The 23,391-nt window shown below is 46.7% G+C and overlaps 1 protein-coding gene across 1 annotated transcript in view; it reads left to right on the top strand.

Moving 5' to 3' along the window:
* The first annotated feature begins 217 nt into the window (after positions 1-217).
* PROSER2 (proline and serine rich 2) overlaps positions 218-23,391 on the top strand; it is a 28,899-nt gene continuing 5,725 nt past the window's right edge. Inside the window, exons 1-3 of the mRNA XM_081880064.1 lie at positions 218-350; positions 5,987-6,098; positions 22,229-22,537. Of these exons, the coding sequence (XP_081736190.1) occupies positions 22,403-22,537 (135 nt within the window). The 5' untranslated portion in view covers positions 218-350; positions 5,987-6,098; positions 22,229-22,402. The remainder of the gene's footprint in view (positions 351-5,986; positions 6,099-22,228; positions 22,538-23,391) is intronic.

Here is a 23,391-nt window from a genome sequence, read left to right on the forward strand (position 1 = left end):
CTCCCTGTCCCCTTGCCCCTCCTGGCTATGCCAGTCAACGGTCCCTTCCAACTCTCGGATTCCTATACGGGTCCAGCAGAACTCGAACCCGCGACGGGGGTTGGCAGCGGCAGGGCGCGCGTGCGCCTTTACGCGCCGGGCGGGCGTGATGTCAGCGCCTGCGGGGCGGGCTGAGTCAGCGCAGCGCCGCCCGCCCCGCATTGTTGCCTCGCCGCCTGTTTGCTGCGCGCACCTGTCCCCACCCAGCCGGGCGGGGCGCCCCGCGACGCGAGCGAGCGCACCTCCCTTGGTGGAGTCCCGCGGACGCCCCGTCCCGGCTGCGCGGCGAGAGCGATCGAGCAACCGAGCGGGTAAGTGCCAAGCGCTTGGCTTTGGGCATCTTTATTTCACCAAAGTTTGGATCCGTGGCTCTCCAAGTCCGGCGCGTATTCGCCGTGGCGCGGAGAGGTTTGGCACAGGCTTGGAAACTACGCGCGCCGCTTTGGGGCTGCTTGCTTCCGAGGAGCCTCGCCGGATCCCGACGCCTGATCTCCCCGCGCTCCTTTTCCTCCTGGCGAGCGATCCATCCGCGAGTGGCTTAAGCCGGAGGGCGGATGGAACGCGCGCTCCAGGCTTCCCACGTTAGCTCGCCCTGTTGGGATGCCGAGCGCGCGGGGGCTTAAGCGGCTTTCGGATTCCGAGGGAGTGGGTCACAGCTTCAGGAACGTGGAGACGGGTCCGCAAGCGGGTTAGACTGGAGGTTGGGCACGTTTGGAAACTATTTTAGCAAAACTTCCCTGCCTTGTTGCGGCGTTGTTTTCTCCTCCCCATCTGTGTTTATTTAGCTCCCGAACGATTTCTTCTACTAATTTCTTGTCTGTCTCGGGCTGCAAATTTGGTCGTCCAACACCCATTTGTATTCGGTACCTTGGGCTCCACTGTTTATTTAGTCTTCCCAGTTCCGTGGATGAGCATCTGCGTGTGTCTTTATACATAATCTGCCAACTGAAGATGTATAGGGTGAAATTCTGTCCTCGAAAGGCTTGTGGCAGGATAAACCTATTGGTCTTTAACAAGCCACCTTTTTAAAAAGGTGAAGGGAAAAATAGAATTGTCCCAGCATGCTGAAATATTGAAATAATAATTCCAGCCCCCTTTGGATTAAATCTACCTGAATAGGTAGGTTTAAGTGATTTCAGGTTTCCGTATTCCTTGCGCTGGGTCATTTCGAGTTTGATTCTATGCATGTTTACTCAGAAGTAAGCATGAGTTCCGTGGGGCTTACTCCCAAGAGTGTGTGTAGGGCAGGGTTTGTAGTCCTGGTCATGTCTGCTTGGGAATAAGGCCCAGTGAATCTGGTGGAATTTTCTTCTGAGTAAATGACTTTGGGATTAGGGCAACAACTTTGGTGGAATTATGCCAGTTTGTAGGATCAAATTTGCTGAGTGCCCAGTGTGGCCAGCATCCAAAGAATCACACTGCTGTTTCCAAGGGAAGGGGTCATGCAGAAAAATCGCACTGGATGCTCCCTGGCGCAGTTGCCTCTGTTCCCTTCCCTGTATCAAAGCTTTGATTGTATGTTCCTTGGGGCAGGGACCTACCCTCTTAAGACCTTGCAAAGCTCTATGCACATTGAGGGTGTTGTATTAAATGCAATGATGATGATCATGAGGACACCTGAGTTTGTGAATTGTAGTACTGAGATGTGCCATTGTTGTGCAAATGAGGCCTGAAAATGGATGCTGTTGAACCCTGAATTTATTTGCCTCTTTCTCCCCTCCCCTCCCTCCCCCCATCTTATCTTTCCTTGCCACAGGGGGCCGTTTAGGCAGACAAGGAAACTAGCTTTCCAACCTTGTGCTCTGCTCTTAAAAACAATTATTTCTTTATACCCACAGTTGATTTCACTTGTGGCTCAAATGGCAACCTTGAAATTCTACAGTAAATCTTCTTTGCTGAATGTGTGTGTGAGAGAAAGAATAGCTGGTGAGGCTTTGCAATAATATTCCTACTGTACAACAAGTTCTGGTCTTGCTGCGTAGATCAGCCTTTTGCTTTGCCTCACCCTTTTTTGCAATTGGGGGGGGGGGACATCCTTTCCAGCTTTGGCAGTTGACCTTGTTTGGATTGCTTGGCACCTTACAGGTGTTGTTGTTGTTGTTTAGTCATTTAGTCGTGTCTGACTCTTCGTGACCCCATGGACCAGAGCATGCCAGGCACTCCTGTCTTCCACTGCCTCCCGCAGTTTGGTCAGACTCATGTTTGTGGCTTCAAGAACACTGTCCAACCATCTCGCCCTCTGCCGTCCCCTTCTCCTTGTGCCCTCCATCTTTCCCAACATCAGCATCTTTTCCAGGGAGTCTTCTCTTCTCATGAGGTGGCCAAAGTATTGGAGCCTCAGCTTCAGGATCTGTCCTTCCAGTGAGCACTCAGGGCTGATTTCCTTCAGAATGGATCGGTTTGATCTTCTTGCAGTCCATGGGACTCTCAAGAATTTCCTCCAGCACCATAATTCAAAAGCATCAATTCTTCGGCGATCAGCCTTCTTTATGGTAACAGGGCAAAATTCAGCACATACATTATTCTGTTTCGTTCACCAATAGTTAGAATTTTGCTGCTCTCAGAGTGGTTCAATACAATATTCATATAAGGCAGGCCCAGCAACTGATGTTTCACCAGGTGCTTTTAGAAAATGAATTTGATTGTGTGTCCGCATTTGTTTGATGTTTTAACCATTTTACTGTATGCTCCTGAGAAATTTCTTTTGAGTTGGTAGTTTATATGCATTCTTAGAAATGGTCACGCCATAATGCAGATTTGCTGGCTGTTTATAAATATTCTTATAAGGAACTAAAAACAAAAACAAACCGCATAATGCAAATGAGATGGGTGGGCAAGCTGAGCAACTGAAAAGCTAGTCTTGAAGTTACTGGCTGAAGTGAGGCTTCCAGTGGGGATTACCCTGGAGAGCATCTCAGCTGCTACAGCTTCTGCTAGGTGAAGAAGGTTCCCAGTTTTAATTCCTAGCATCATCACCAGCTTTGATGGAGCCTGGGTGGTAGGCAGAGGCATTTCCCAGCCCCAAAACCAAGGACAGCTGCTTTCAGCTGGATGGATAAACAGACTTGAGCCCCACGCTTATGTCTGCAGGGCCTTGTAGCTACATGGTAGAGAATCTGCCTTGCACGCCAAAGGTCTCAAGTTCAATCCCCAAAATCTCCTAGTAGAGGTGGGAGAGGACCTGTATCTAAAACCCTGGGAGAGATGCTTCTAGCCTATTGTCCACACTATGGAGCTAGATAGATTCATGGCCTGAGCTGGTATAACTTAGACCACTTCTTGTGTTCCGACATTTTGACCTGAGTTTCCCCCTAGCAATTATTCTGACCAGCTCTGTGTTGGGTTCACTTCCCTAGAGAGTCCTTCTCCACCCCCACCCCCCATGTTATTCCAAGAAAACGAAGCCTGGAGATGCAAAGAGGTAACGCGAGATTTACTCCTGATCCTGTGGGAACTGGTGTAGAGCAGGTGCGAGGGAACCTTCGGCCCATGGCGCAGATGTGGCCCTCCAGACCTCTCTGTGTGGCCCCCCAGAGCTGCCTCAAAGCCCTGCCCCTTGCCCTCCTCCTCCATTGCCTTTCCAGAATGTGCTCTTGAGCCAGGATAATGCCTCTTGCTTGCCCATTCGAAGAGAGGGGTTTGCGTGTAGAAATCATTGGCTTTTGCATGGCTGGGATTTGGTCTTGCTGTGCAAAGCTGAGATTCGCGTCAAGTTGCTCTTTGCAGTTTAGCTCCTGGCCATATCTATCCTTGGTTCTTGCCTTGCCGGTCAATGGCATGTGGCACCAGGAAATGTGTCCCTCGGGCTGGGAATGTTTTGAGTTTCTTGGAAACTCCTGAGACAGAATGGAAGTTCCCTTTCCTGGTGAAAAGTTTGGCAAAATGCAGCAAGCTTGCGCGCTTTCTCACCGCTTAGAAAATCTCACCCTGTCCTTTTCAGACTAGACTTTCTCTTTTCCCTCTTTAATTCCCAAATCTGCGCTGCCAAGGTTGCTCAGACAGAGTGGTTACAATCCTCTGTTGTGGGTGCTCACTGGTACTTTTGGCAAAACAAGCCCCGGGTTGTTTGTCATTCAGCCGCTGATTTAATATTTAACTCTGCGAGGTGTCTGCATCGGCCCTTGGTACGTTAGGGAGATTTTGGACAAAGGAAGCCTTTGCAAGGCTAAATTTCCAGTAGCCCCCACCCCCAGCTGGCAAACTGTTATCCTTGTTCGCCACCTCCGCCTATCATTTAAGGCTCTTTTCATGCTGCTGGTGGCTCTTTTGGGCAGAGCCCAGCCGTCCAGCCCTGTTTACCCTCTGGGCCCAACCCCTCTCTTGGAATTTCACAGACCACGGCTTTGGAGAGAGAAATGCTTAACTCCTGGCATCCCGGAAAAGGTCTAGTGCTCACCAGTGAATGAGCAACAGGGGTTGCAGAAGATACCTGTTAACCTTAGCAAACATGTGTTTCCAAACCTGAGATAATGGAAAATTGGGGGCAGGGGACGTATGGGGGAGCATCTGTAGGCAGAGGGGGTGCTTAACCCTTCCTGTGCCTGTGAGGTCGCTCCTGCAAAAATGCCCCTCCAAAACTGCTCCCTTAGGCGAGTTTTTCCTTTTGGAGCCCCACTGAGACAAATGGGCTACAAATGGCCAGGATTGGGGACTCTTACTTCCTAAAAGTTGGGAGCCTCACTTCATAAGCAGGTAGTTTTGATTTTAGGATGCTTTCAGGAGGTGAGTGTTGCTAAAGTGACAACTGCAGTGATGTTAGCAAGTTGCCTGGGATTGAAGGAAGACCGCTGCCCTTATTTATCCCTTCGTTCTTGTCTGTTTTTTCCGAGTGGCAATCGCTCTTGCTTCATGGGACACAGTGCGAAAGCTTTAGCGCACCAGTGGAGAACCTGTGGCTTTCCAGACATTGCTGGATTCGAGTCATCCTTGACCTTGAGGCTGATGGGAATCGGAGTCCACCAGCGGGTTGGACTAGATGACCCCAGGGTCCCTTCCAGCTCTACAGTTCCATCTGGAGGGCCACAGCTTGCTTGCCCCTGGTTTAACACCATACCCTGCAGTGCTTCCTACATTTGGCATTTTGCCTCTAAATGAGCTTGGATGTAAGATAACATAGAGCACCAGCTATATATAGATCTAACCCTTGGGTCCCTACAGCTTTACAGAGGCAGCCTACTTTAGAGTAGGTTTGTCACTAAATCTGATCTGTAGCTCTAAATCTTCTCTGTCCCCTCCCTAAGGTGACATGGCTCACTTTCTTATCAGAGTTTGTTTTGCCCTTTGAATCTTCTCCCCACCCCAATGCTCTCTCTTTTATTTTTAAATATAAAACATTGCCATTTTAAATGCTGCTGTTTGTCAAATATTTCACTTTATCCTGATGGCCATTTGCAGTTGGACTGTTTGTTTCTATTCTGTAGGCTAATGTTTTGGGTGGTGGTGGGGAGTATTTTGGGTTAGTGCCAATTTTTTAAAAATAAATAAATTTGGCACAATCCTGTGCAGGTCTATTTCCTCCTGCTTAAGTGTGTGTGTGTGTGTGTGTGTGTGTGTGTGTGTGTAGGACAGAATTGCATCTCTGGTGAATAGTCAAAACTGCCTGTGTTTACACATCACCGTAAACCACCGTTAATAGTTTGCTATGAATGTTCAGGTGGCTCCCCTCTGGTGTGAGTAACAGATCGCAACCCCTGACTTAGCAGTTTTGTGTTCGCTCGGGGGACCGATAATTGTTTTGTGCTCCAAACAAACCACAATGTGAAGCCAAGGCTTATTCTTGGCTTATCAGAGTTTGTTTGAGTGACACAAACCAGGATCCTCTTTTTCAGATGTAATGCTAAACAAAGGATTGTGGTTTCTTGCTCCCATTTAAACTCGGGGAGGAGTGAAGTGTGGAAAATCTTTACCTATTGTCTCCCCCTCTCTCCTTTTTAAATCCCACCCCCAGCAATTCAGAATTTTTAAATTTTATTTTAACTGATGGAATGGATGCAGAAGCGTAAGAATGCAGTCTGCTGAGCAGAACTAGGAATATTCCAAGTGCTGAGAGTTTAGGTAAAGTTTTGTGGGGGGTTTTTGGGAGGGACAAGGGATTGTGCTAGGAATTATTCCTCAGCCTTCCCAATAAAACTGCAACAAGGTTTGGGTGACAAATCCCTGATGCAGACAGCGTTGCTGGCTTTCCATTTCCTAACAAGTCTCCTGCCAGACGAGGATTTCTGTGCTGCTTAAGAGTTTGCTCCCCTGCCAGCATTTTTGTGTTGGTAAAAACTATTATCTCAGCGCATTCCCAACTCTCCCCTTTCCCCCCCTTTTAAAACCATGTTTTGATTTAAACTGATTCAAATAGTTCCTCAATTTTAAAAATAGACATCATCGTAGTTTAGTGCGCACGACACTAAAGGCAGCCACATGAGAAGGTTTAAATCGGTTTGTTTGGAGAGTTTATCTCATGCAGGTGTCTGTTACTTATGGTGTGGTCACACCCAGACATTGCTTGCTTGGGGATAAGGTTGCCAGGCTGCAGTTTGGAGACTTTGGCACTTATTTTAAAATTGCTTGTAAATTCAGAGATGAGGCACCTATGGCATTCCTTTCTTGTTGCTATCTTCTTCCTATCTCATCCTGCCCTGCTGCCTGTACTTTTTATCTCTTGGCTCCATTTTCTGCCAGTTCCATTTTCTGCCAGCTGAAGGAAGCAGGACTCATCTGCCCTGCATATCAGGTGGGAAAGAAGGCAGATGAAAGGATGGGGGGGGCGGTGGGGAGAGAGACCTTTGCCCACGAAGTAGATGCTCTACAGCTGACTTACAGCCCTTCCCTTGAATAGTTTGCTTGGGTGTCTCCTGGTGTCTTGCATATTTCTGTGTCCAGTATGCTATGTGAGCAGCTAATCCACCTTGATGCTGTCACCGAAATGCATATCAAAAGAGTCTGCTTGCTTTCAAGTGCAATTGGCATTGAAACTTGGCTGTGTCTTGTAAATGGCAACATTTGAGGTAACCTGTATTATATCTGCAGTACACAGGTTTACAAATGTGGTTCGCCAAGGTCTTCAATAGACCCCTCTGCTCTGGGTTCCGCCATCTCCTTGAAGGTAAAATATGGTAGCAGGTTCTTTCTGGTGGTGGCCCCCTCCGGGCTATATTCTGTCTGCCTTTCAGGCGCTGCCAGGAAGACTTGCAAGAGTTCAAAGACACCTTTCAGCCAGGCGAGGATGGTGCAGAGACTTCAAAGTGCTTCGAGAGGTCTGGATTTGGACCCTTAATCTCAGGGCTGTGGGTTCGAGCCCCACGTTGGGCAAAATGTTCCTTCATTGCAGGGGGGTTGAGCTAGATGACCCTCAGGGTCCCTTCCAACTCTGTCAGGCTATGAAATGGTAAGCTGTTTGTACTTTTCCCAGTCAGGATGAGCAACCTGTGGCCTTCCAGTTTGTTTGTTTTTTACTTTCTTATTTATTTATTTATTGGTTTTCACATATTACATTGCAATACATGTGTACCAAAGCCAACACCAGTTCCTCCCCATCCCCCCATACATTTACATTTATATCTCCCCAATCCATCATATTATTCTTTTTTCCCTCTGCCCCCACTTGATTTCCCCCACATTATACAATTTACAATAATCTTTGCCTTCTACAGTCTTCTCAAGTCATCTATATATTCTTATTATCTTTCCTTACTAACTTTTCTTCCATCCAGTACTTCACATTTTAATCTAGGCATATTAGCGTATCTTTTTTTTGAGCAATATTTTGCCGTATATTCATCAAAACATTTCCACTCCTTTTTTTGATTTTTGATTCGACGAATTTCTTATTATAGCAGTTAATTTTTGCCAAAATTAAATATTCATTTAGTTTACAAATCCATTCCTCCTTTGTGGATATAGTTTGTGACTTCCACCTAGCAGCAATCACTATTCTAGCAGCTGTAGCAGATACCATGGGGGGGGGGTGATTTTCCTATATGCAAGTACAGCTACAGTGGCCTTCCAGTTGTTGTTGGACTGCAACTCCCATCATGCTGGTCGTTCACCATGCTGGCTGTTGCTAATGGGAGTTGGAGTCGAGCAAAAACTGGAGGGCCACAGTTCCTCCATTCCTGATTTGCATGAACATAGGTCTTGTGAATTCGGCAGGAGTATCTTGGGCTTGCCGATTGGAAGGTTGACGGTTCGAATCCCTGCGATGGGGTGAGCTCCCGTTGCTCGGTCCCGGCTCCTGCCAACCTAGCAGTTCGAAAGCACACTTGCGCAAGTAGAAAAATAGGTACCGCTCCGGCGGGAAGGTAAACGACTGGACCTAATGGTCAGGGGTGCTTTACCTTTATCTGCCCCTACTGCATTGCAGGGCGTTAGACTAGATAACTCTTAGTGTCCCTTCCAACTATGCAATTCTATGATTCTATGAAAAGGAGTTCAGAAATCTTTTCAATAATAGCCACCACTCTTCCACTGGCTGTGGAACACCCCCCCCCTCCGAAGAAAGCCCCCTGATATTAAATCTACTGTCTTTCTAGCACCATGTGAAGCCTTTTTAAAAACACCCCCGGCCTTGAAAAAATAAAACAAAATCATTTCTCTTGGCATTCTTCTTCACTGCATTTTGCTGTGATTTCTAGGATGTGGTTTGTATCTCCATGAAGACATTTTTTGTGGCGCGCTCTAATTGCACGGCTGTGGCTGAACTTGTGTGCACTGCTGCTCCGATAAGGTTGTTCCTGTTTCAGGGGATTTTTGTGTTGCTTGTTTTATCGGCTCTGCAAGTTTTGATCTGTTTGCGGTTGTTCCTCGCCTGGGGAACCCAGCTCCTGGAGTGGCAGTACGAAAACATTTGCAAAACGGCTGTCCTCTCTCGAACGAAACAGAATGGCAAGGCAGGTGGTTTGAGGTCGCTCAGGCTTTCTTTGGCTTCTTGGTACCATTAAGCTGCCTTAAGACCGTCAGCTTCCTAGAATGCCTTGTATCCATATTCTATCAAAAGCTGGCTCTTGTTCAGCTAAGATTTCTCCCCTGCGAAGGTTAAAGCAGGCAATGTAATGGTTAACCGTGTTCTGAAAAGTAGGGTGGATAATGGCATGTTTTGTTTCTTTCTTTTTTTTAAATATTTTTTTTATTAGATTTTCCACAGTGATAACACAAACCACAAAGCAAAATGATACACAAAAACAGAAAAAGAAAAAGGAACAAAGATAGGGGAAAAGGGGGGGGGGGACAAGATAAACTATAACAACAAACTTAATTCTTCACAAATCCAACCTTTTAAACATCTTGGTTGACTTCCTCAAATTTCTCCCTTCTGAGTTTCCTTGTAATTAAAAGTAACAGCTTTTCAATATCATTATTAAACTAAAACAATTTCCAATTATAGTCCATCTTATTCACTTTTCTTAACATTCTAAATCCCATTTATTTGATTATAACTTAATTTAATCCTAAACCTATTTGTTTCTTTCAAGTAATTTCTAATTTTTTATATTACAATATTTACTGTAATATAGTTCCAGTTACAGATAGGTAGCCGTGTTGGTCTGCCATAGTCAAAACAAAACAAATTCCTTCCAGTAGCACCTTAAAGACCAACTAAGTCAGTTCTTGGTATGAGCTTTCGTGTGCATGCACACTTCTTCAGATACACACATGCACACGAAAGCATGCACACGAAAGCTCATACCAAGAACTGACTTAGTTGGTCTTTAAGGTGCTACTGGAAGGAATTTGTTTTGTTTTTACTGTAATATAAATATTGTAATATATTTATGTTTCGTTTCTGCCTGTTCTTCATCCATGCAACACCAGCAACTTATTTAGGGTTGAGGTGCCATTCAGGCATTAACTTCTAAGTTCCAATAGTCTTAAAAACATAAGAGGAGCCTATCAAGTCCAGTATCCCGTTCCCTCAGTGGCCAAGCAGATGCCCATGGGAATTCCGCAGGCCAGGACCTGAGCACAGCGCCATTCTCCCTTCTTACAGTCTTCAGCAGCTGGTGCTGAGAAGCAGTGTTCGAAATTAGCCAGGGGCCAGGGGCATTTTGCTTCTGGCGTGGGTCCACTTGCAACTACGTGGAGATTTATGGGTTACAGGTTGGCGGCTGCAGTTTAAAAACCTCTGCCTTAGTCCAGAGTACAGTGGACGCTCGGGTTGCAAACGTGATCTGTGCAAGGACGCACATTCGCAACCCGCAGCGTTCGCAACCCGGAGCAGCGCGTCTGCACACACGTGGGTCGCGATTTGGCGCTTCTGTGCACGCACAAAGCGCGATTCGGCACTTCCGCGCATGCACAAAGTGTGATTCAGCTCTTCTGCGCATGCACGACCGCCGAAACTTGATACTTCCGGGTTTCGACAGTCTGTAACACAAAAAAACACACAACCTCTGTAACCCAAGGTATGACTGTAAATACCATTTTCCTTGTGTGTGTTTCTCCTCCTTGCGTGCTGGGACAAGCCAATTGTTGTAAGAGGAAGCTACAGTCAAGCCATGAGGTCACAGAATCCTAGAACTGTAGCGTGGGAAGGGACTACGAGGGCCATCTAGTCCAACCCCCCTGGCGAATAGACATTCCGTTGTAGGGTTAAGCTGCCATTTGGCACGTAGTTAATATATCTGAGTTTCTAACACTGTTGGCAACTGACATCTCCATCTGGCTGGCCCCTCCAGCTTTCCTAAGCAGCTCAGCAGAACAGCTTATTTATTGCATTTATATTCCACCTTTTCCTCCCAGGAGTCCATGGTTCACCCCCCACCTCAGTTAATCTCTACATCGACCCTGTGAGGTAGGTTAAGAGGCTGTGACTATGAAGGTCAACCTTCATGACTAAGTGGGGATTCGAACCCTGACCTCCCAGGCCCTAGTCCAACACGCTAACCACTACACTGGCTTCCTAGCCAGTACTTCTGCAATGGGGCAGCTCTATAAATCAAGTCAGTGAATAAATATGGGGAAAGCAAAATGGCACTTAGAAAAGGATCTGAAATACTTTCCTAGAAGCCTTGATTTGTTTTGCTCTGGATTGTTTGATTTGATGTGCCTAGGACTTGCCAATCAGAAGGTCGGCGGTTCGAATCCCTGCAACGGGGTGAGCTCCTGTTGTTCAGTCCCTGCTCCTGCCAATCTAGCAGTTCGAAAGCACACCAAAAAGTGCAAGTAGATAAATACTTCTCCGGCGGGAAGGTAAACGGCATTTCTGTGCGCTGCTCTGGTTCGCCAGAAGTGGCTTAGTCATGCTGGCCACATGACCCGGAAGCTGTACGCCAGCTCCCTCGGAAAATAAAGCGAGATGAGCGCCGCAACCCCAGAGTTGGCCACGACTGGACCTAATGGTCAAGGGTCCCTTTACCTTTAACGTTTTATAAACTGCCGTCAGATTTTTTTCTCTTTAAAATGTAAAGCGGTATACATATGAAATCAATAATAATAATAATACCAATAATAAGAATAAGAATAAGAAACCTCACTGGGGTGGGGAATAGCACCCAGACATACCATTGTGGCAACTGCAACTCAGGTTTCAGGTGCCATTTGTCAATTAGTTTATATGTCTGAATTTCTGACGCCGTTAGAAAGCATTGCCTCTCAACCGTGGAGGTTTTCAAGGTGATTACACTGTAACCTTCCTTGGTCTGTGTCCAGCTGAAAATCAATGTAAATGGAGATATTTTAGAATCAAATGGAATTATCTGATCGCCGTTAAAATTTTAAGATAACAGGCCATGCAGAATCTGGTTTAATTAGCTGGCAGGGGGATGAGGCTGAAAATTAAAAGGCTAGATAATGTATAATCAGTTAAATAGGGGATTTGTTCAGCACACATTGCCAGGTCCAGAGGACCTCAATGAGGGAAGCATTGGTCATGTCTGCTTCCCAGACCATAGATCTGAGCAATCAAAACACATTACCTTAACGAGCAAAGGAGTCAGGAGCGTACAGCGGTGTTTAGCCGAGTTTCCTAAGTTCTTGAAAAGCCTGCCTTTAATTGCCACCACACTTTTTTTGGAACCTTCAGAGTGAATATTAAATGCAGCAAGACGAAATGCTGTCATGGAATGGAATATTTTTAGGAAGGAGGGAGAACAGGCTTAAAGCGTACCATTTGCGATGCTCCCAAGTGGATGTGTTTGTCAGAGGCCTTAGCTGGCAAAGTGACCCTCAGACACAGGGCAGTAATTCCTCCAGGATTTTTAAAAACTCCTTCCCAACCCAGAGATTGTGGGGCCTGGAATTGGGCAGCTACGGGGAGCCATCCCATTGGTCCTTGTCCCTGTAAAAACACTGGACTTGCCTCTGGAAAATGTGTTTCGTGAGCTTGTTGGACAAGATTTGCTTCTCCAAGCCTATTGCCAGTCTTCTTAAGATTCCAGGATTTCTGTAGTATCTGTGACACTCTCTGCTGTCCTGTTCTTACCTGCCAGCCTCATGCTGCCTGTTTGCCTGTGCCTGCCTGGGTCATTCTGCTTCTCAGCACCTCAGAATTAACCTCCTCCTCGATTTGTTTTCCCCATGGGCTGCTCTCTTGAACTGCTTGCATCTTGGACCGTAAGCGAGTCTTATTACATGCACAGGGGACTCAGCTACATTAGTCAAGAAAGAGGGTTTTGAATTCATTATAAACATGCAACACCAGGTGGCGCTGGGGAGCAAAACAAAAATCTAAGCGATTTTCCATAGCGCTTTTTATTTTGTTATAACGACTTAATTTCTGACTTATTCATAGTGGGGTTTTTTACCCCTGTGTGTAGATCCACCCTAACTAAGTGCTGCCGTCCTGACTGAGCCATGCCTCTGAGAGATGCTGGGGCTGTTGTGAATTTCTGGGGGGAAGGCAGCACCATAGTTGCAGCATAGATATGCACACTTTGTGTCCTTCTGTGGTCTCCATTTTGGTGAATTGAAAAGCAGGGTGGCCACTTATCTTACCTTAGAAAGGTCATGCCACTATTCGAAGGCATCCTATATTTGAAGGACTGTCTGGTCCACGTCTGTTGTTGACATCCATCCATCTCGATAGACAATGGAGTGCACCTCTGGGGGTGAAGTCACATTTCACCAAAGAGACCTCCCCAGGGCGCAAGCTTGGGCAGTGAGTATGGAGGTCCTGGGCTGCCCAGATGACAAGACCGCTTTCTTGGCCTCACTGATGGGGTCCAAAGGAAAGCAAAGCAAGACATTTGGCACCAGATTGGCGCAGGAGTTGATGGAAGGAGGCGTACAAGGCACTATCCAACCGTCTTAGGAACTCCGCTCCAGATTTATGTAGGGTTTATACTTCTTAGCCTTTTCTTCTCCCGAAGATATTGGTATCCCAAAAGGAAGCCAATACAGTGGTACCTCGGGTTACATACACTTCAGGTTACAGACTCCGCTAACTCAGAAATAGTGCTTCAGGTTAAGAACTTTGCTGCAGGATGAGTACAGAAATCGTGCTCCGGCAGCGCAGCAGCAGCAGGAGGCCCCATTAGCTAAAGTGGTGCTTCAGGTTAAGAACCGTTTCAGGTTAAGAAGGGACCTCCAGAACGAATTAAGTACTTAACCCGAGGTACCACTGTATACATATTAGAGCAAGACATTACAAGAAAGCCACTGAGGAACTACAACTCCAGTTAGTTCTTTTTTTTTAAAATATTTTTTATTAAGGATTTTCTTGTTTTACAGAAGTGTAGTGCCTCGTTTTTTTTCTTCTTCTTCTTCTTCTTCCATGTAACGTTTTTACAAATCCGTTTCATTTGTTGAGGCATTAGGGGGAGAAGAAAACAGAAAGAAAAAAGAAAGGGGGGGTGGGGAGAGGGAGGATGGATGGGGGTGGGGTCGGGTGGCGGTGTTTCTATTATGTTTAATGTATGTAGAGTTTGGTGTCAGCGTTGCTTGTGTTGTTCACTTGTGTTCCTTTGGTGGTGAGAGAGGTTGGGGTTGGCTTAGGGTGTGATTGTTTGCTTGTGATTGGCTGTGGTGATCTTTGTTTTCGTGTGTGAGTGAGGTGGGTGGGTGTTTTGGATCAGGTTAGCCATATTGATTTGTATGCTGTTGGTGGATTATTGTCATTGTCCTGTTGGGCCGTGTATGTGATAAAGGGGAGCCATACCGGGGTGAAGGCGTCTTCTTCTGTTTGTCCCCGTGTCAGTTTCAGTTTATTAGTTAATTTTTCTAGTAGGGCTGTTTCCCATACTATTTGGTACCATTGGTCCATGCTTACTCCTGACAGGTCTCTCCAGCGTCTGGTTATAATGTTTCTGGTTGCTGAGAGCAGGTGGGTTATAAGTTCTTTGTGGTGTAAATGTTGTCTTGGAAGATGTTTAGTAGGGCCAATTCTGGGGTGATGTCTATTACTTGCTTAGTTATTTTACATATTTCTTGTATGGCTGTTGTCCAGAATAGTTGAATTTTGGGACACTCCCACCACATGTGGAGGTATGTGCCTGAGGAGGTGCACCCTCTCCAGCATTTTGGTGAGGTTCCTGGGTGTATTAGCGCTAGTTTCCTTGGAACTCCAGTTAGTTCTAGGAAATTTACCGTATTGAGAAACATCGCTCAGAGATCTCTGCCCCACCTAAGGTGAAGGAGTTAAGCTTAGTTCCTGAAATAATTTCTGCCAGGTAAAACACCTGTCGAGAGGATAAACAAGGTGCAAAATTGCAGCCTGTGCCAAGCTTTGACCTTTTACTGACTCGGGGAGGGGTGACACCCCCAGTTTCACACCAAAGGCTACATTGGCAGCTGGTCCACAGCCTGAGGGCCTGAACGAGTTGGCAGCTCACCTGTAATTAACATACTATGCATGCCACAGGTATGAGCCTGGTGGATGTTAAGCTAGGGATGTAGTCCTGCAACTGTGTGTTTGTGTATGTTCAGAACAATTAGCCCCAAACGCGCAAGACAGTGTGTTAGCCCTCAGTGCACATGTGGAAAATATGATTTATTTATTTTTAAAGATGGGGCCTTGCTGCTGGCACTTAGTTACCTAGGGCTGCCATATTCCCAAAAGTGAAAATCCCCTGCCATGTGCCTGGGTTTTCCCCAGACATTTTGCCGATTTAGCGAAAATCCGCCCCGACGTCATTCCGCTGCCCGATTCCCGGACATATGGCAACTCTACTGCATATTATGACTGGCAGAGATGACCAAACGACAACTGCGATTCCCTTTAAGAATAAGTGTTCCTTCAGGCGGATGGTTTGTTTTTGACAGGTATATTCTGCATCTGACCCAATAATAGTGTCAGTGGTGGATTCAAACTGGGCTATCTACACATGATTCTGCATTATTAGCTGTAATAATAATAACAACAACAACAACAACAACAACAACAACAACAACAACGCTGCCATATTATTGCTGTTCTGATGGACACTCTTATGCTATAGCAGGGGTGTATATGTCTGATATGTGATAATGTTTGTGATATAAAAAGTAGCAGGATTTCAGCAGAAAGCTATGGGTCACGCACAGTGTTAGAAACTCAGATATATAATTTAATTGCCAAGTTATGGCAAACACAATGGAACGTCTAAGTGCCTTTTTTACCAATGGAATTTATTGTTGTTGTTGTTTGTATTATTATTACTAATTCCATTTCTCAAAGTGGTTTCCAATACATTAAAACATCAAATAAAACAATCCAGAATAAAAACAAATTTAGGCTTCAAGGAAAATATTTCAGATCCTTTTCTAAGTGACCTTTTGCTTTCCCAAGTCATTATCCTGGTGTCCAGAGATCGCCACGTGGTCACAATTGGACCCATGCCAGTCAGAAAATGCACCTGGGGAATCTCCATCACTGGTCACACGAAGGCCGGAAAGTTGTAGCTGTGACCCCTGCATTTCAGGGGGGTGGACTAGATGGCCTTTGGGGTTCCTTCCAACTCTATCGTTCTATGACCCTACGAAATAAAAGCAGTATGACATTGTGTAGCCACAGGTGCACTTGAGAGAGCACTGCTAGCTACAGGCCTGCGTATAGCTTGCTTACTCGAGAGTGCTTCTCTCAACACTAAGCTATGCCTGGAAAACCAGAAAGACCAGAAACCAGAGCAAATTGAATTTGGTCATCATAACTAGTGTTGTGAGCATTTTCCAGACTGCTGTCTGATTTCCTGGACTGGCACAACTGGGGTAAAGATAAAGGACCCCTGACAGTTAAATCCAGTCGCGAACGACTCTGGGGTTGCAGCACTCATCTTGCTTTACTGGCCGAAGGAGCCGGCGTTTGTCCGCAGACAGTTTTTCCAGGTCATGTGGCCAGCATGACTAAGCCTCTTCTAGCAAACCAGAGCAGCGCACGGAAACGCCGTTTACCTTCCTGCCGGAGCGGTACCTATTTATCTACTTGCACTTTGACGTGCTTTCGAACTGCAAGTATGGCAGGAGCTGGGACCGAGCAACAGGAACTCATTCCATTGCGGGGATTCGAACCGCTGACCTTCCGATCGGCAAGCCCTAGGCTCTGTGGTTTAGACCACCGCGCCACCCGTGTCCCATGGCACACTTGGGGAGTAAACCCCAAATAACTCGATAGGCCTTGCCTGTCATTAATCGCACTTGTGGAACTGAGTCAGATCTTAGAGCTTTGCAACCAAAAGACTGGAGAGAAAATAGGTCATATGTTATCTGCACGGCATGATGCTAAAAAGATACAGGCAACCATGGATAATTGCATGCAATGGCAGCGTGCGCATAAACCCATTACGCACATGCCCCCTTTCCCGGCCACTTCCAGGTCGCTGCGATGCAATCTGTTGTTGTCGCACATCAATTGTGGACACATATACATTGGTTTTTCCTGTAGCTTCAAAGATGAGCCTGCAGCCACCCAGATATTGCTGAACTTCCACTCCCATTGTCCCTGAACATTGGTCATCCTGGCTGGGGCTGATGAGAGTTGGAGTCCAGCAGCATCTGGAGGGGATGCAGGTGGCGCTGTGGGTTAAACCACAGAGCCTAGGTCTTGCTAATCAGAAGGTCGGCAGTTTGAATCCTCGCGACGGGGTAAGCTCCCGTTGCTTGGTCCCTGCTCCTGCCAACCTAGCAGTTCGCAAGCACTCGAAAAAGTGCAAGTAGATAAATAGGTACTGCTCCGACGGGAAGGTAAACGGCGTTTCCGTGCGCTGCTCTGGTTTGCCAGAAGCAGCTTAGTCATGCTGGCCACATGACCCGGAAGCTGTATGCTGGCTCCCTTGGCTAATAAAACGAGATGAGTGCCTTTAACCCCAGAGTCGTTCACTACTGGACATAATGGTTAGGGGTTCCTTTACCTAACATCTGGAGGGTCTTGGGTTAAGATGCCTCCCCACATCTTAACCTTTAGCCACCACACCTTAAGGACCTGCCTGGTTTAACAATTATTCTCTCTCACCAGAGAATCCTGGAAACTGTAGTTCCATGAGGGGTGCTTTGGATCCCTTATCCTTGGTGCATTCCCCAAGCTATAATTCCCAACATTTTTTTTGGATAAACCACAACAGCAATGAATGAATATTGGGCCACAATGAAAGACAAGATGGCGGCCCTGTTCCAAGTGACATAACGTGCCGGATTAGACCAAAAGGTCTTTCTAGTCTAGAATCCTGCTTCCCACAGTTATAAAATGTTCATTTTTGCTGACATCTTTTTGTGTGTACCGCTGTCATTCTGGAATAGTTCTGTCCTTGTAATGTTGATTGATTGATTGATTGATTGATTTCTTAAAAACAAAAGCAAAAACACACCCAAAAACATTTCCCACCAAACTAGAATCGATTTTTAAATGTACTCAGCGATATTTGTTTCCCTGAAGCCTATGTTGCTTATCTTAAATCTTTGGATGAGTTCCTGTTTGGAAGAACCGATCTCGCTGCCTTTAAAGCCAGTGCTTGAATCCAAAGGGGTTTTGTTTTTTTTCAAAAAAGGGAAAATGGGGTGAGGTGGGGGGTGTCCTTTCAATAAGCACAATGCTCAGCTGACCACCTTCCGATTTTGCCTCTTTCTCAGCTTCAACATTCAGTGTTGCCTTGCATCATCTTAAAATAGGTTTGGGAGTAACTTGCTGATTCAGCAAAGCTCTTAATCCCAGTTTCCTGGAAGGCGCAACAAGCTGTTTTATGAGAGATTGCATCTTGGCCGGAGCAAAATGTCATTTATTGCTAGATTTGCTTGCCTTGGATGGCAGGCCCTTTGGGGACAGAATAATCAACATCTAGGGTGTGTGGGAAATGCTCTTGGCTGTCCTGAGCCCATGGGGAAGAGCGGGATGTGAAATACGTAAATGGAAGGTTAAAAGGAGCAGAACAGTAATCTTTCATTTATTTAATACATCCACACTTTGCCTTACCTCCAAGGAGCTCAAGCGGCTGTACCTTCTTCTCTTCCCCTCTCCATTTTAACCTCACAACACCCCTGGGAGAGGTAGGTGAGGCTGAGAGTGAGCGATGGGCCCAAGGCCACCAGTTGAGTTTCATGGCTGAACTCGAACCCAGGACTCTTGAGATTGAAGAGTCTCGTGCTCTACCGGCTTAGCTGATTTCTGCTTCATGTAGCTTCTTGTACTTTTTAAAAATTGTATCGTTTCGCAGGTAATGCATTATGATGCATTGCACCATCCAGGAGAACTCCTAGCCAGAAATTAATTTTCTGTATGTGCGAGAGAAAATATGACCTTGAATCTTAGAATCGTAGAATTGGAGGAAGGGACCCACAAAGGTGTTCTAGTCCAACCCCTTGGCATGCGGGTGTCTTTTTTTTAAAAAAAATAATTTTCAGATTTTGAAATTTACAATCGTCAAACAATCAAAACAAAAAGAGAATTCCATAAATTCCCATTGACTTCCCTCCTCCCATTTCTGGGTCCTTATGTTAACTTTTTTCCTCCTGCATCTTCTCTATTAATCCAATTCTATTAAATCACCTGTACAACCATAGTCCAACATTCAACTACAAGTACCATTCTGATCCTACTAATAATTTTAATTGCTTGCAATGATTTTTAAGGGAAATTATGTATCTTCCCCATTCCTTCTTAAAACTTTTGGTCTTCCGGATTCCTAATTCTTCCGGCCATTTTTTGCCATTTCAGCCTAGTCCCATCCGTTTAATCTGCCGTTCTTCTCTGGTCGGGAGCCACGCAGGCATCTTTAGCCCAACGTGGGGCTCGAACCCACAACCCTGAAATGAAGAGCCTTGTGCTCTACTGACTGAGCCATCCCTTGGGTATGGCCCTTGAATGTGGCTGCAAACGGGCTTAAGATCCCGAACCTTCTTAGCCGCGAGTGGCACGGAGTGAGCATGGCTGAGTTGTGAGTAGCTACAGGGTGGGTGGATGCGGGTGGCGCTGTGGGTTAAACCACAGAGCCTAGGACTTGCTGATCAGAAGGTTGGCGGTTCGAATCCCCGTGACGGGGTGAGAGCCTGTTGCTCAGTCCCAGCTCCTGCCAACCTAGCAGTTCGAAAGCACGTCAAAGTGCAAGTAGATAAATAGGTACTGCTCCAGCGGGAAGGTAAACGGCGTTTCCGTGTGCTGCTCTAGTTCTCCAGAAGCGGCTTAGTCATGCTGGGCACATGACCTGGAAGCTGTTCGCCGGCTTCCTTGGCCAGTAAAGTGAGATGAGCGCTGCAACCCCAGAGTCAGCCACGACTGGACCTAATGGTCAGGGGCCCTTTCCCTTTACAAGGTGGGTCGTTGGAGTTGAAGCCTGTTGCTTCAAGTGCTGGGTTAGTGTGGGGCAAAGTGACCCACTTCCCCTGCCCCACAAACCTCACAGCATGGCCCCTGTCTTCCCCCATCCTGGCCCTTGTACGCAGACACTTCTAATACCTCCATAATAGTTCAGCGGCGACCCACTGCTTAAGCCCTGTTGCGAATAACTTTAATTTTTAATGTGACTGAAGGTCGAGAGGAGAGCTTTCCTGCAAGCCTGCTGTTCCATCTCGGAGGGATGCTCTTTAATACGAGCCCCGGTTGGTTACCTAGGCAATCGTCTTGGCATCCCGTGGGGGAAATAGATTGTAGGAGGAGTTGTGGGTTCCTTCCCCTGCGAATCTTCCCTGCTTCAATGTTTTTAAAGAGCAAATTCAGGGAACAGGTGGAATCACACATTGCCGTAATGTGGGAATGTTCAGACCTAGGTCTCGAGACCTGTGGGAATGGCACTCGCTGGGTGAGCCGTTGGAGGGGGCGTGTTGCCCCATTTGCTGGGGAGCTGCGTTGAAAGGCTTGGGGAGGCAACTGGGTGTGTGTTGGTTTATTTCATAAAAAGCGCTGCACCCTGCTCTCAGCCAGGAAGGTTCCCAGAGCAGCTTTGTTGTTTAGTTTAGTCGTGTCCGACTCTTCGTGACCCCATGGACCAGAGCACGCCAGGCACTTCTGTCTTCCACTGCCTCTTGCAGTTTGGTCAAACTCATGCTGGTAGCTTCGAGAACACTGTCCAACCATCTCGTCCTCTGTCGTCCCCTTCTCCTTCTGCCCTCCATCTTTCCCAACATCAGGGTCTTTTCCAGAGAGTCTTCTCTTCTCATGAGGTGGCCAAAGTATTGGAGCCTCAGCTTCAGGATCTGTCCTTCCAGTGAGCACTCAGGGCTGATTTCCTTCAGAATGGAGAGGTTTGATCTTCTTGCAGTCCATGGGACTCTCAAGAGTCTCCTCCAGCACCATAATTCAAAAGCATCAATTCTTTGGCGATCAGCCTTCTTTATGGTCCAGCTCTCACTTCCATACATCACTACTGGGAAAACCATAGCTTGAACTATACGGACCTTTGTCGGCAAGGTAGTGTTTCTGCTTTTTAAGATGCTGTCTAGGTTTGTCATTGTCAGAGCAGCTTACAAATCAATAAAAAAAAGTGCAGTCCCTGCCCTTGGGCTTAAAACAATCCCAAAAGATACAACACAAAAGGAAAAGAGGGATGAGGAGGGGAGAGGAAAGCAAGCAAGCCCAAGTACCAAAGATTAGATGTTGTGAGAAAGGAGGCTATCTTTGGGAGAAAAAAGGCTAAGGAATAAACTCTACGCAAAAACCAAAGTGGAGTCCCTAAGACAGTTTGTTGGGGCCTTGTACACCTCCTTCCGGCAACTTCTACAGCCAATATGGCATATGTTTTGCTCTGCGTTCCTTTGACCACATCAGCAAGGCTGAGAGGGGGGTCTTGTCATCTGGGCATCACAGGTAAACGGTGTTTCCATGCGCTCTGGTTTCTGTCACAGTGTCCCCTTGCACCAGAAGCGGTTTAGTCATGCTGGCCACATGATCTGGAAAGCTGTCTGTGGACAAACGCCAGCTCCCTCGGCCAGAAAGTGAGATGAGCACCACAACCCCATAGTCACCTTTGACTGGACTTAACCATCCAGGGGTCCTTTACCTTTTACCTTTTTAGGAGGCCAGATTGCCTCCGCTGGTGCATTTGCACTGTGTAGACCTCCCTGCCACCTCCCTGCTCCTAGGAAGCTGCATGTTTTCACTTCCTGGGAGCTCAGGTAAGCTGCCTCCAGCCCACCTTCCACTAGTGTCTTGAGGGCTGATGCACACATTATGGCTCGTTTGGTTTGAATTACACCTAAAATGTAATGTGTGTATGGGCACAAGGGTTTAGAAACCTGTATTGTCATGTGGGCAATACATATCGTAGATCGGATTGGCTGCAGTTACTTGCCAGTTATACCTTGATTTGCAAACTTGGTTTTGCTCTACCTAATGTGTTGAAAGTACCCCAAAGTAATTGGTGTTAGCACACAGAATCATAGAACTGTAGAGTTTCTGCAATGCAGGAATTGTGCGCCCACAGCCGTTCCTGGGAGGGCTCGAACCATGACCTGTTGTCTGGGCAGCACAGTACCTCCATACACACGGCCTGGCCTTGTGCCCCGGGGCGGTCCCCTTGGCACTGCTAACGCAGCAGTTTGACTTCACCCCCGGAGTCTCACTTCATTGTCTCTTGAGAGCGATGCCACCCCAACAATTTATCCTAAGTGTTCCTACCTTGCCTTTGAATATAGGGGGGGCTGGCAACATTAAACCGATGCTGGGGTGGCCTGTGGGTTTTGTATGAGGGGTGGGGAGTGCAGAGTTGTTGGGGGAAATCAATGAGAAGCAATGTCTTGAGGGGTGCCCCTTATGTGTGATGTTTGGGGTGGGAGATTTCACAGGAACATCAGTTGGGCAGAAGCCTAGCAGAAACTCCCAGAGCCACTGACTGAAATTATTCGTAATCTCATTTCAGCATTGGAGCTGTGCAGAGACGTCCGGCTTTCGTATCCAGCCACCTCTTTCTTCCTTCTCGATCCTGTGCAGAGATGCCCGAGAGTCTTATTGTGTGAGCGGTTTCTCATCTCTCCACGCTGCTTGACGAAAGAAGGCCCTCCCCCCGTTTCAAGGAGTGTGCTGTCCCCCTTTTTGGGTGGGATGCCGAGGAGCGTGATGTCGGATTACTCGGGAATGGTCTGCGAGATCCCTCCCCAGTGTCAGTTTGGTAGCTTTGAAAAAAAGCATCACCTGGAGAGCGGAAAGAGTCGCCCAAGGAGAAGATGTTCAACACTGGTAGGTAGCCTGGTTTTCATCCTGGTTGTTGCCTCTCTTATCCATTGATGCCCCAACTTTTCCTTCAAGGAAAACAACAACCCTTCGAGGTAGGTTAGGCTGAGACTAGGGTTCTTCCCAGGATTCTTTGTGGGAAGCCATGTCTGTTTAAAGTGCCACGATGCTGCTTTAAAGACCTAGTTCATTTATTTACTGGCTACGTGGCTTTTTTCAAATACCTCACCTGCACAAACGTAACTCTGTGAGCAGAGGTGAGGAAGGCTGCTTTGGGCTGGAGACCATTACAGTTGTGGTCACAGCACACTTGAAAAATACTGTATTTTCTGGCGTATAAGACTACTTTTTAACCCAGGAAAATCTTCTCAAAAGTTGGGGGTCATCTTATACGCTGGCTACAGCAGCAGCTCCTGCAGAAACTCCCCACCAAAGGATAAAACGACAGCAAATTAAATCAGAGGACACCAAGCTCTCTAGATGAAGCAGAAATACGATTGAAAATTGGCCCCAGAAATCCCGGACCACTGGGAAGTGAAGCGGATTTCTGAGCCGGACTGGAGACTTGTTTTTTTTTTAATTTTTATTTGGTGTGCGTTGGAAGAGCGGTAGTCTTATACGGCGAGTATATCCCAAACTCTGTATTTTAACTGGAAAAGTTGGGGGGGGGTCGTCTTATATGCCGGAAAATACGGTAAATGCCATTGTTTCTCGATACCACTTAAATTTGATTTGTGTTTTGTCATTATCACATCGGGCTTGTTGTTCAAAATGCCTCTTCTGCCTTTAACGAAACATAGGCTTTAAAAAATAATTGAGTCGACGGCACAGATGCCCAGCCCTGTTCCAAAGAAAATGTC

This window comes from Podarcis erhardii, assembly GCF_964252035.2.
Source record: "Podarcis erhardii genome assembly, chromosome: 10".
In the NCBI taxonomy this organism is placed as follows: domain Eukaryota; kingdom Metazoa; phylum Chordata; class Lepidosauria; order Squamata; family Lacertidae; genus Podarcis; species Podarcis erhardii.